The following is a 13,895-nucleotide window of genomic DNA, read 5'->3' on the forward strand; positions in this document are numbered from 1 at the left end:
GGAATAGCACAAGTGAACTGAGTTTGCAGTTCTGTGTTTTCTCTAATTTTAGCTCTTAAGCTTTTGGTAAGCATAAGCTAAACACTTTCTGTAAGCTGTTATTTGATGGTGCACAGTGCCATGCTGAAGATAGCAATTCCAAAGCAAATAGGAATAACAAAAATGCATGGATAGCTATTAAGTAAATAGTAGATATACAGGTTATCTATCACATTTTATATATAATCTCTCCAAGGAGCTCAAGGCAACATATTTGAGGGTTTATCCAATTTTATCCATATCCTTTTGTGAGATAGGTCATAGGTGTGATTTTTTTTAACCCCACCTACCCTGTTATTACACGGGTGGCACTGTGGTGTAAACCACAGAGCCTTGCCGATCAGAAGGTCGGAGGTTCGAATCCCCGCAACATGGTGACCTCCCGTTGTTCGGTCCCAGCTCTTGCCCACCTAGCAGTTCGAAAGCACGTCAAGTGCAAGTAGATAAATAGGTACCACTCTGGCGGGAAGGTAAATGGCGTTTCCGTGCGCTGCTCTGGTTCGCCAGAAGCGGCTTAGTTATGCTGGCCACATGACCCGGAAGCTGTATGCCGGCTCCCTCGGCCAATAAAGTGAGATGAGCACTGCGACTGGACCTAATGGTCAGGGGTCCCTTTACCTTTACCTTTACCCTGTTATTTAAAAATACCATTGTTATTCAGAACAAAAGATGGAGGGCACAAGGAGAAGGGGATGACAGAGGACGAGATGGTTGGACAGTGTTCTCGAAGCTACAAACATGAGTCTGACCAAACTGCGGGAGGCAGTGGAAGACAGGAGTGCCTGGCATGCTCTGGTCCATGGGGTCACGAAGAGTCGGACACGACTAAACGACTAAACAACAACATTCAGAACAAACCAGGCCATACTAGACTATATGGATCTGGACCTTTCCTCCTCCACCACCACCTCCTCCTCCTCCTCTTCTTCTTCTTCTTCTTCATCATTTATTTACAGCATGAATGCTCTAGCAAATACCCAAGGTGTATCTCAATGGACCTGATTTAAGGCAGCATACTGCTAAACCATTTTCTCTGTACTTTTGAGCCCAAACCTCACTCAGATCCACTTCTGATTATTAGGTATATGTTTCTTCTTCTTGAACATGAGAGTTGGAAATCCTCATAAAAAAGTGTAAGGATAATTCTAACAGGCTGGGACCCTTAGCCCAATAGTGTGCCTGCTTACTTAGAAATTAGTCCCACTGAATTTAGTGCAACTTGCCTAGTGTACATAATATTGTAATCTTAGTGGTGTGTGTGTTTGCGCATGTGCGCACACACAAACCAGCACATTTTCTGGCATCTGTCCAAAACTTGTTAAATGCTTTTCTTCATTTTATACCAAGAATGGGGAAGCTGTGGCTCTCCAGTCGTCATTGGCATACAAATCCCATCAGCCCTGCCAACATGGCCAATATGCTGGGATGGTGGGCATTGTAGCATACCAACATCTGGAGGTCCATGGATTCCTCATTCCTGCTTTATACTAATCCTGTAATATTTATGTTAATCCCCAAATAGCATGCCTCCCTAATCATTAAAGGTTATCAATTTTGCCTTTTTACCTAGTATTTTTAAATTGGTTGTCTGTTAACAGCTTCAGAGTTTAAGGACCTTGATACTGTTTCCTTCATTGTTTCTTTTTCTAAATAATTTTTTATACCTTTGTACTTAGTATTCCCTCTGCATAATGGTTGTCTTGAAATTTTTAAGCTCTGATCTCATGTGTATTAGAGGGAGATACAAATGATAGAGCACTGAAATATTATTTGAGGCCCATATTGCTTTGCTAAACTGATACAATCTTTACATGTTGAGATGTGTTTGGTATGAAAAAAAGATCAATGTTGATCTCAGAACTGAAGCTGCCAAGAGCATTTTCTGGAACTGGAGAATAAGCAGCTCTCTGTTGCACTTCCAATGCATTGTTTTGAGTATGCAGGCTTTTGTGTTAAATATATTTGCAAAGAGAACTTAGTAACTGCTGAAAGAGCCTTGTCCTCAGTGGAGGTTAGAAAAACTAAAAAGTCTTTTGTAAGGTAGAGTGGCATCATTCTGAGGAGGAGTTGTGTCCTATGCGGTGGTGATTTATTTAGTCAATTATTTCTATATAATCTTGTATCGTATTTGTTTTATTATTGTTAGCCTCTTGGAGCACTCTTTGTTGGAAAGCCAAGATTCAAATTTGACAAATAAATATATAGAATCATGGAATTGTAGAGTTCGAAGGGTCCCCAAGGATCATCTAGGCCAATACTCTGCCAATGCAGGAATCTCAACTAAAGTATCCATGATAGATGGCCATCCAACCTCTGCTTGAAAACCTCCAAGGAAGGAGGGTCTACTGCCTTCCGAAGGAGCCCATTCCACTTTTGAATAGCTTTTACCACCAGAAAGTTCTTCCTGATGTTTGGTCAGAATCTCCTTTCTTGTAATTTGAATCCATTGGTTTGGGTCCTACCCTCTGGAGCAGAATATTTGAAGATGGATATTATATCTCCTCTCTGTCTCCTCTGATCCAGACTTTAACATACCCTGCTCCCTCAACCATTCCTCATAATACTGGTATTTCTGCCAAAGTACTTAAGGCACAGCTTATAATTTATAATTATGACAGAATCCAAGAGACATGACCCTGATCAAATATAAAGAAGTTGTTGGTTTGTTTGGAGCTTTTTAAAAAAATGTAATGTTGTTTACATTGATGTGGGCAGTACTGAAACATATTTTTTTTAGTGTAGTATCTATCTTATCTACCATCTATATCTATCTATCTATCTATCTATCTATCTATCTATCTATCTATCTATCTATCTATCTATCATCTATCGTATCTATCTATCTATCATCTATCTATCATCTATCTATCTATATATCATCTATCTATCTATCATCTATACATATCTTATTTGAGGAGTGAGGGATGGGTCACCTTTTGAAAGCTGTTTCTGGTTAGTAATCTAAGTTGCAGATAGTCCAACAAAGCGGAAATAAACCTTTGAAGGCTCTTTGTGATGTATTATGGCTGCTACTGCCTTTTGGTGGAGTGGCAACACAGCACATTCTTGATTGCTCTGTGCTTTTGCTGAAGTTGCTGTTGGATACTGCTTTTACATTTCTATTGTAAGCCACCTTGCGTAATTGTTAGTTGGAGTGTACACACTGAAAATAAAGAAAATCATATAAATAATAAATGATACAAAAGGTGTTGATTGAGAAGATGAAATTCTTTTGGAATGCCAAATTTTGCAGAAGATTTTTTAAAAAAAAATCTGCAAAAAGGGGGCAAATTTCCCATTGACAACCAAGCACACTCATTGGTATGTAATGCTGACTGGAGGAAATGGAAAACTGGGGAATGGAACATTAATGGAATCTCCTGGAAAAGGGCAAGATTTCATAGAATCCTCAGAAGGAGCACTCCACACTGCTACATTTTTATTTTAGTTTTTTGCAGATATTACGTGCTTTGTATAATTTACAAATATCAGTATTCTTTACAGGGGTATACTTTTGTTGACTTTAAAAAAATGATGGTGGTTGACCTCATTTGCTCATGTCAGCCTTTTTCTGTTGATTGCATAGGCCCAGGATTTATTACTTTCCATGTGCTAGTTCAAGTAAGTTAGAATTGTCTGTGGTTAAACAATAATAAAGATGGATGGATTCATAGAAGAGATTAGTGTAGTTCCTGATTGTGATGATAAAGCATTTGTGTCAGTTGTCTAGTGAAGATAGCTACCTTTCTTAGGGTAGCAAAATTACTCATTTTCATCACCTGCACCAAAGATCAATGAGATGAACCACTCAGTTAATTAAATATCTTATGTTCTCTATACACTTTCTATGTGGGGAGGAAAAAAACCACAGGCTAGGTTCCAGGCCAGTGTTTCCCAACCGGGGAGCATATGGCCCCCTGGGGGGCCCCAGGATATTCTGTGGGGGCCCCAGGTGAAAAATGTGTAAATGGGGGACCATAGCACGAGGCTAGAGGGGCACAGAGGGAATTGAGAAGTGATTGCGGGGGGGGGGGGAATCATTAAAAAAATAATCCTGAGCAATCCAGAGAAGGCCTTGGGCTTCCATGACCCCTTCCTTCCCCACTCACTTTGGGAGTCGGGAAGAGTCTAGACTGCTAGGTTTAAAAGGACTTCTCACATTGAAATCGCCACAGGGTATATTGGTTTTGCCACTCAGCTCGCTCTCCTTCAAAAAGGGGAACGGTGGAAAGACAGGGGAATCTGACCTGCTTCTGATCTCTCTGTAGTGAGAATTCTAGTGGGAAGATATAAAAATAGCTGGAAGGAAAGACCCCAAAATGAAATCAGTGGTTTTTGCCAAAGTAATAATAATAATAATGCCACATTTTCCATTGCCATGTGGAAATTGCATAGAAAGGGAAGGCTTTCCAGTCCATTGATGTGATAGGCCATTCTGGACCCTTAACAATCATGTGGAAGAAAGCTTATGTTTGGAGATGGATCCTGCCACCTTTGCTGTCTGGCTCTTATTCATAAGACTGGTAAGAATATGGGTTTTACCGCTCCAGCAGGTGATCTTTAGAATTAGCTTTATATTTCGAATATAGTGTTTTACATTGCATAATGGGGTTTTTGTTTGATAAAAAAAGTTAATCCAACAATTATAATCTTCATTGCCTTGTGATACTTTCATGATAGAAACATAATAATCTGTATATTTATTTAGGAGTATCATCTCTGTTTTCTCTCTCTAAAGGTTCAACAATATAAGCAAGACCCTAAGCCATCCAAATGCCTCCATTCTGTTTTCAGTGCCCACACAGGTGATGAAGTCTTATCCCACAAGGAATATGGACATCTTCAGGTATGAAATAAAATTCTTAAATATACTTCAGGGACTGAGTGGCTTTGAATATTGTTCCTTTCCCCTGCTGCTCAGTTAAAGACCAGAGTTCTTTAAAGATGTGCCAAACTCTGGAGCTTGGCAAATTGATTTTCCCGCTTTAACATACCGATAAAAGCAAGCTGTTTGTAGCCCAACTCTCTGCTGTATATCTTATTGAATAAAAAAGCACTACAATGGCCAAAAGTTGCTTTCTTTGAAGCAACACAAGCTGTTGCCAGCAAGTAATTTCAGTATATATATATTTAAAAAACCATTTGTATTATAAATAAAATTTGAGAACATCTGATGCTGTGTGCTGTAATTTTGTACATGTTTTAGCTTCACTTACTAGGAAACAGCTTAATTAATAAGAAGGACTTAATGCACTCTGATACTGCTTTTTCATTTAATTTTTAGCTTTGGTTTTCATAGTTCACATTTCTGTGATTTACAAATGCAGTTTCCTTCCTGCTTTTGTCATGTTTGCTTATGGTCAGAAATTTATTTGTCCAGCCAATGGAAATTAGAGTTTCTCCTGGATAATTGCCATGAGGAAATTTTCACTAGAATGGCTACTTTTGCCTTGGCTGCAAGCTTCTTCAAAATTACTTTGACTCACAGTATTGCAGATTGTAATCATTATGTTTGCTGCTGAGCCTAGTTTGGCATTGAGCTGTTGATACATTGTAGGCTTTCTTTTATGTGGATTTCTTCGTTTACTGCCTGATGTGTTTTATTGTGTTATTTTTAGTATTCTACTTTATCATTTGTCATGGCCAGTAGCTGAAACAAAGGAACTGAACTGAATGTTGCAGATACCTTCAACCAGCCTTCTCACATCGAACTTAGTCATCACCATTTATTGGCATTGTTTGTCTACCTTTTTTGATGTACTTCTTAGGAATAGACATGTTGTTGCAAGAACAGCAGAGCTAAGACCACTTTTCAGAAAATGTCCAGCTGCCATTTTCAAACCCGTGGCTGGCATCTAAATTAGAGACCTACTCCAGGGGAACCAGAGTCTTGCACATGTCTAGTGGAAATTTGGACTTACTTCTTTGTGGCATGCCAATCTTGTGCTCAAAGTGCTTGTGAGATTTCCTTCAGCTTCAAAATTGGTTTCAAAGGGGGGGGGCTGCTCTTCAAGAATCATGAGTCCAAATACCCCCTAGGCATGGGCAGCCTGGGGACACCTTCAGACCACGTATTTAAAAGCACTGTGACACCATTTTAAGCAGTCACATTGGCTTCCCCCAAAGGATTCTGGGAGTTGTAGTCTGTTAAAGGTGAGGAGAGTTGTTGTGATACCCCTATTTCCTTCTCAGAGCTACAGTTCCCAGTGTTCTCTGTGAAAAGGGATTGATTGGTAAACTACTCTGAGAATCGTAGTTTTGTTTTGAAGAGAGGGGTCTCCTAACTACCCTCAGCACCCTTAAACTACAGCTCCCAAGGATTATTTGGGATAAACCATGGACTGCTTAAAGTGGCATAGTGCTTTAAATATATGGCATGAATGTGGCCATAATCATAAAGATTTTTGGATGTAACCTGTGGTGAGCATAAAACAGTGATTCCTGTGACTGGTTAGTCAGAATACATATCATCACCTTTAGAATAACTACTGGCATTTTATCTGGCATTTACAACCTGATGCCCTCCAGATGTTTTGGGTTTCAATTCCCATCAGCCCTAGTCAGCAGTTGGTTTCAGCCTTTGCATCTTTCTATGGCTTAGAACTGGGTGCTTAAAGAGGCATGCACCTGTATAAACCAGATTGTTATGGTTTCAGACACTCTCCTCCTGGTACCCCCATCAAGGTGAAGTGGTTGGAAAATGGGGAAAGGGCCTTTTTGGTAGTAGCACCCTCAATGCCCTACCCAAGGCTGCTCCCGTGGTGCTTCCTCTCATGATTTTTTGGCACCAGACCATAATCTGCTTAGTTGTTGCTGTTTCAAACTTTCTATTTTAACAGCAGTTGCTCTTTTTATTCCTGCCGTTTTATTAGCGATGTTTGTTTGTAATTAATTGCTTGTTCTTCATTTTATTGTTATTAACTGCCAGGAAAGGAGGGTTACAATTCTTTAAAATATAAATAAATTGAAACTATTCTGTTATCTCCAAATGAATGGAAGGTGCATGAATAAGCAACATGTAATCTTAGCTGCTGTGAAATGATTGTATTTTGTGTGCATTCATTTCTTTGATAACTTGGCTTTTTTTTTTTTTGCCCCTACGATGCAATATCTTGGCAGTGCTACGGCAGTTGATGCTGATATCTAATAGATAATTATGTTAACAGAAGAAAACAACTCATTTTTCGTAAATATAATTTAAACTCTATTAATCAAATGCGGAAGAGTTGATTGAGACTAATATTTCCCTCTGCAGGAGGCTGCATGAATGTTTTGTTTACAAGGTGGGAGATGGGGGTATACTGCCTGATGCAGTAACATCCTCCACTGTATGTCTTTTCTTTTTGCTTTGTCATCTGCGCTGTCATTTGCATCTACTAGAAGCATTTTGACATGAATGGCACTGAAATAAATCCCTGCTTGTTTAAAACAGAAGACCAAAAAACAGCTAGCTAGCTAGCTAGCTAGATTAATTTCACAACTTAATTTGCTTAATTTCACAACTTCCAACTGCAGGTAAAAGTTTTTTTTTTACCTTCTAAAACAGATGCTTTGTGGATTCCGCTGTAAGCAACATTGATTGTGTGTGTGTACGTCTCCTGATGCCCCAAGTGTGCTTTAATATTCCCATGGGCCATACTTCAACAGATGATAGTTAATTACAGGAGCAAGCCAACAGCTCTTAGCTTACATACCCCTTCATGTACAGGACATGCATTAATTCTCCATCTGTTCCTGTTCTTTGTGCTCACTCTGACAGTTTCACTTTAGCCACCTCCGTTTTTTTTGGTTTTTTGGCAACTTTGCTGCAGGACTTCTTATTCAAGTGGGAGCACAAACTCAACATGAGATATAATAGGTGATTCTTTTTTGCTTTGAGGGTCATTTCTTTTACTGTCTGACCATTCTTGTCTTTTTTTCCCTTTTAACAGATAAATGCTGTGTCGTTGTTCCTCCTCTACCTAGTTGAGATGATATCATCTGGTTTGCAGATTATCTACAATACAGATGAGGTATGAATTCACCAACCCCATGAATCATTAGAACATGTTGAAGGTATTCTTACAGTCTTCATAAAATCACCCTATGGGGTAGGTTAAGCTGATAGAAAGGGGAATGTACCAAAGTCACCAAGTGTGTTCTATGGTTCCCCAAGTTTTGCTAGTCCTAGCCTAATGCTTTAGACACTAACTACACCAGGTTAGCCTGTCTTCCATACAACTTAGTTAAGAGATGTTCTGTGGATTGCATCTGGATTGTTTTAAATCTAAGGTTTCACCCACAAGGTTGCTTTTAAAATATCATATGTGGTGACCCATAACTTTTCCTTTTACTTATATATTTAATTTCTATACCACCCTTCATCCAAGGACCACTGGGCAGTTTACAATATAAAAACACAAAAACACACCCCATAGTAACAAACAAACAAAATATCCCCCCACCCCCAAGTTTAAAATGCCATAGATTGCTCAATTAGCCAAAGGCCTGGGAGAAGAGGAATGCTTTTGCCTGGCACCTAAAGATATGTAACAAAGGCGCCAGGCAAGCTTCCCTGGGGAGTGCATTCAATAAGTGGAGACCCATCACAGAAAAGGCCCTTTCTCGTGTTTGCTATCCTCCAAGCCTCTCATGGAGGATGCATATGAAGAAGGGCTTTAGATGATTGTTGTAGGGTGCAGGTCAGTTCATATGAGGAGAGACAGTCCTTGAGGTTTTGTGGTCCTGCGCCGTTTAAGGTTTCATCGGTCAAAACCAGCACTTCGAATTGGGCCGGGAAACTCATCAGCAGCCAGTAGGACCAAGATTGGTGTTACATGCTCAAACAGTCTTGCCCCAATGAGCAACCTGGCCACTGCATTCTGCACCAGCTGAAGTTTCTGAACTGTCTTCGGAGGCAGTCCCATGTATAATATATTGCAGTAATCTAACCTAAATATCTTGTTGCAATTTTAGAATATTCTAGCAGCAAAGATTGCTCTGTTCGACATTCAGTCTTAGTAGTGTTGGCTTTGTATATGGAAACTGTGGTTCAAGTCCATGTTCAGCTATGAAGCTCCAGGATGGGAAAACCTGTAACCTTCCAGATTTGGTGGGCTACAACTCACTTTCTTTCTGACCATTGGCCATGCTGTCATAGGCCATGGGAGTTATGACAGGCTTCCTATTCTCAGTTTATCACTATTCTCAGTTTATCCTGCCTCATAGGGTTGTTGTGAGAACAAAAATGTAACCCTGTGGAAGCTACCCTCTTTGAACTGTTTGAAGAGGGGATGGGAAACAAATGGGAAACAAGTCTGTCTTCTCTCCAAAATTCATGGTGCTGTCAAGGAAATAAAGGATAGGTTGGTAGAACTTCAAACTGTCATTTAAATGTGACTTTTTCCTTTCATACCATTTTCATTCATCATCCTTCAGCTGCTTCTAAAGCCCATATAGATTGATTTGGATAATCAGTGCCTTTCAAAATAATATAAAAGCCTTAATCTCAGCAGCAATAGTGGGGTTTTTTTTAGTGGTATTACAAGTTGTGCATTAAAACCTTGCATTCTTTTATGGAATTTACTTTGTTGGTTTTTTGTGTGTACATGTATGTGTATCAGGGATTACCACTAATAACGAATAATGCCCTTATTGTTGTGCTAGGAGCTGTACATATTCAAAATGCATACAAAATGTCCATGCAAGTCCTTGTTAATGAGTCACAACAGATTTCACAGTCCCCACCATTTCTTTTTATGGATAGATTCAGAAATGGCCCTTTGAATGCTGGTTTTTTAAATGTGGTTTTAGTCTTAACAAAGTTAGAATTCTCAATCAAATCTGAATCTACCGGTCACAATGTGTAATTCAATCTTCCATTTACAACTGCGGGTTGCAGCATTTTATTCTGGATTGATTTCCTGATTGAAATTGCACACAAAGCTGATATTCAGCCTGTATAATGGGTTTCCAAACATGATCCATGTCTGCACCCAAAGGAGAGGCAGCAAATGTGGTGATAGCTGATGTAGGCGTCTTTCCCTCAAAGATCAGGAAGCGTGCCCATTTTGAGGTCCTGTCTCTTTGCTTGTTTTTTTTAGGTGTGGCAGCCATTTTGCATTGTGCCATGCCCCCACAGCAGCCATTTTGTAGCTGGCACTCATGGCACTTTCTCAAAATTTGAGATGTGGCCTGCATCTCAAATAGTATTTAAACAGTGTGTTCAGAGTGTTTCTCCTGAGTTACGTACAGTGGTTGGTGAGATTTGCTAGGTGAGAACTGCTAGTGACCACTGCATGGTGTGATAAGAGTGGAGAAAGGGATTTCCACCCTGATCTGTTGATGGTGTTGATGGGGTGCTCCATCTAACTCAGTGCTGAGTACCCAGCTGAGTTGCCCCTCTTGATGCCAGTAGCCTGCACTCAGACCGTTAGCTACACATCAGTACCCCCCACCATCACCTCCACCAGTTCTGGAAGGTAAGGTTTAGGATTCCCCATCCTATCTTTGTCAGGATATAGTGACTGCCAGAAATTTCACCTAGCCAATCGCCTGACTAGACACAGCTGATTAACCTCATTAATCTTTACAACTATCCTGGCATTTACAGATAGGGGACTGAGTGGTAGTGGCTTGCCTACAGCCATTTGATAGGTTCACTACTAGGCTGAGGTTTGAACCCAAGATTGACTGGTTCACAGCTCGCACTCTTATCCATTACACTACACCAAATCGCCTCTTCATGTGATGAAAATTGATCCGGCTGTGCAAGGCGGTAATAAGACTCTGTTGCCCAGCTGGATGTTATACACTTTGAATTTGCTCCTAGCTCTGAACTGCTTTTGACTTCCTTTGAATTGGCCCCTTTTCTGTATAGCTGAGTCTATTTTAATGCTTGAAGACTTCTTTGGGACCTCTTCCCCCTCTCGTCTTCCTTTATTTCACATTTAGACAATTCACTTGTGCAGGATGTTACGCCTATTGAATGCAGTGAAGCAATTCATTATTACTCCTTTTTCCCTCGGAGGTAAATGAGCTGCCTCTGGTAGTAGATGAAAATGCTGAGCAAGTTTGAATGGTTGGGTAAATTTAATGGGGTTTGTTTCCCAGCATAGAACAGCAGTATTTTGTTAAATCCTTACAAACTGGGGGGCGGGGGGACTTATTTCCAGTTTTATTATTTAAGCAACAGATGTATACAATGTACCATACCTGGTTAAGTGTCCATGAACCTGGTCTATAGCCTAATATCATTTCAGGACTCCATATATGAAATGGCATGTATATGTTTAAAATAAAAAATGAGTATTGATAAACTATGGCTTAGCAACTGAGCGGGGGGGGGGGGGGACGACGACTTGTGGAAGGAGACATTTGGGTCCCCTTTGCCTCCTGGAAAGCTTCTCTTCTGAACAGAATGTTTTGTGACTCAGATGGCTCCTGGAGGGAATCACCTATATTGGGAACCATGAGTGAGCAGAGTGTTCATGAGACTCTCACAACACACTGGAGAGTCTTTTAGGAGGTCTGCAAGGGAGGGGGAGGAGGGGTCAGTCCCATTCCACAAGATTCATTCTGCTTCTGGAATTCCAGAGCCAAGACTTCATCTTGAATTATTTGTACACTGAAATTTCTAGAGAAATAAAACTTCTCATTTCAATTCAGTTTGTTTGTAAATGTGCAGTATTTACAATAAATAAACTTAAGTTGGTCCAAAGTCAGGAGCTGCAGTGGTTGGTTATTAACTTTAATAAAAAGTGGGCAAGATGGCCATACTGAAGTGGCTGAAGGTTGGATGATACCAGTATAATTTACAAATGCCTTTCAACCTTTCCTTTATTTCCATCTAACTGCCCAAGTTCACCAACGTGGGAGGAAAAATAACAATTTTGTATGTGTTAGGCTCTGTGTAGTTTTCTTGCAGGATTAACAAGATGCAGACAGATGGCCTGTGGTTGCAAAGCTGTCAGCTAGGAAGTGTCTGCTCTGTGTGGGGCTCCTGGACAAGATTAGACCGTTCAGTAGAATCTCTGTTTCTGTAGGCCCCCGAACAGCCAGAAACATGTTTACAAGATATTTATATGCCAGGGTTGTTTAAAAGCAGCAACCACTAGGCAAGACAACTGTCACTCGTTTGTTAGTTAATGGTACCAGAAGAGGCAGAAAGAAGGAAGATAGGAGAATAGCCTCAGCAGTGAAAAATATTGATTTATTTAGGCACCTCTCTACTGCCCAATCTATTGCGTCCTCTGGGTGCTTTATAGAAATTAAGCAGTGTTATAGCAGTTGCAGCTGTGTATGTTTCTCCTCCTCTGCTGGCAACAATGCAGAAGAGGAGAGAAAGAGTTGGCAGTTGCCATAGCACAGACTGCTGCTGACCAATCAATTCAACACAGTACCGAGCCAGGGTGGGGAACCTTTGACCAGATTTGGCCCAGCAGATGTCCCATATTGGTGCATGAAGCCTTTTCCTCAAAACCATGCCCACTCTTCCCACAGGTACCATCATAGGCAGGTACCAACATGGCTACATGGGAAGAATCAGGAGCTTAAAGTGAGCTCTCAATTTGTTAGAGCATGGCATGCTTCCAGTACTGATCAGCTGATGGGTGGTGGGAGCAAGCCTTATTCCAATAGCACAGAGCAATTTGCTCTGAAACCACTGCTAAAACTGACCCCCCCCCTTTTAACTGGTGTGCCAATGCAAACTGCTTTGTGCTACCGAGCCTTGCAAAAATCAGGCTTATGCTCATACCCCTTCAGCTGATGGACGGTGAATTCTAGCCCATTGAATTGGTCGCGCAGCCAGGTTCCCCATGGCGAACTCAGTCTTGCCGCCAACCCCTGCAGAAATCAGACCTGAACTCACTGACCATAAGCTGAGCTCAAGAATGCCGGAAAGCACTTTTCGAGCCCTGTGCTCAGTACTTGCCAAGTGTCAAGCATGGGTCTGTCAAAACCCCTTGTGCTACAGCTTCCAAATGTTGCAAGGGACTTTGACAGGTGGGCGGGACAACCTACCTCTCAGTCATCTAACATCATCATGACATTACTCTCAGGGGTGGTGGCAGATAATGATACAGACAACAAGAGCCAAAAATGTCCCCCACTCCTGCCCTATATGCTGAATCAGAAAGTAAGAGCAACAGTGACATCTGAAAATTTTGTAGCATCCAACTATGGAAGAAATATTGGCATATTTGAGGTTTTTCTTTTTTCTCCTTCATCTCCTTTCTGTTTTCTTTTTCTCTTAGGTGACCTTCATACAAAACCTTGTATTTTGTGTGGAAAGGGCATATCGTGTGCCCGACTTTGGTGTGTGGGAAAGAGGAAGCAAATACAACAACGGCAGTACTGAACTGCACTCCAGGTATGGTGTGGGCAAGTCCTTCTGTTTCCAGTCTGTGCCGCTTTTGCATGTATTGATCTGTAAAACCATTTTGTTCCATTTCCACATTAATGTACATTAAAAAAACAACACCCACATGAAAATTGTTATTTAAATATGCATGTTAAAACATACCTTCTCTCCAAAGCCACATTGCCAAATGAATTTTCTCTCCAAAACTGCAATGGAACATTTGGAAATGTGGAATCAGGTTGATAGTTAAGTTCTGATTCATGCATTAGCCTGGAAGGTACAGATGAGGTCAGTTCATATCAGGTTTCTTAAATATTGGAGCCCTAATTCAAGATGAAAAGAAAATGATTTTGCTTTTCCTTTCAGATGGAGTATCTGTACGTGAATTTAGCAAATGGTTCAAAACTATGGTTCCTACAATATTTACTAAAGTATTGTATTTGTAGAATATTAATATGATAAAGCAGAAGATGGCAGCTTTTTAAGACCAAACATCCTAAAAAACCCCACTGGT

At 40.5% G+C, this 13,895-nt stretch overlaps 1 protein-coding gene across 8 annotated transcripts in view; it reads left to right on the top strand.

Moving 5' to 3' along the window:
• The window catches only part of PHKB (phosphorylase kinase regulatory subunit beta), a 134,348-nt gene that overhangs the window by 37,274 nt on the left and 83,179 nt on the right, over nucleotides 1-13,895 (top strand). For all 8 annotated transcript variants that reach the window (XM_081924005.1, XM_081924002.1, XM_081924001.1 and 5 more), the window contains 3 exons: nucleotides 4,778-4,885; nucleotides 7,971-8,051; nucleotides 13,275-13,390. In XM_081924005.1, coding sequence (XP_081780131.1) covers nucleotides 4,778-4,885; nucleotides 7,971-8,051; nucleotides 13,275-13,390 — 305 coding nt within the window. The remainder of the gene's footprint in view (nucleotides 1-4,777; nucleotides 4,886-7,970; nucleotides 8,052-13,274; nucleotides 13,391-13,895) is intronic.

The sequence above is a fragment of the Podarcis melisellensis genome (assembly GCF_964234715.1).
Source record: "Podarcis melisellensis genome assembly, chromosome: 8".
Lineage (NCBI taxonomy): Eukaryota > Metazoa > Chordata > Lepidosauria > Squamata > Lacertidae > Podarcis > Podarcis melisellensis.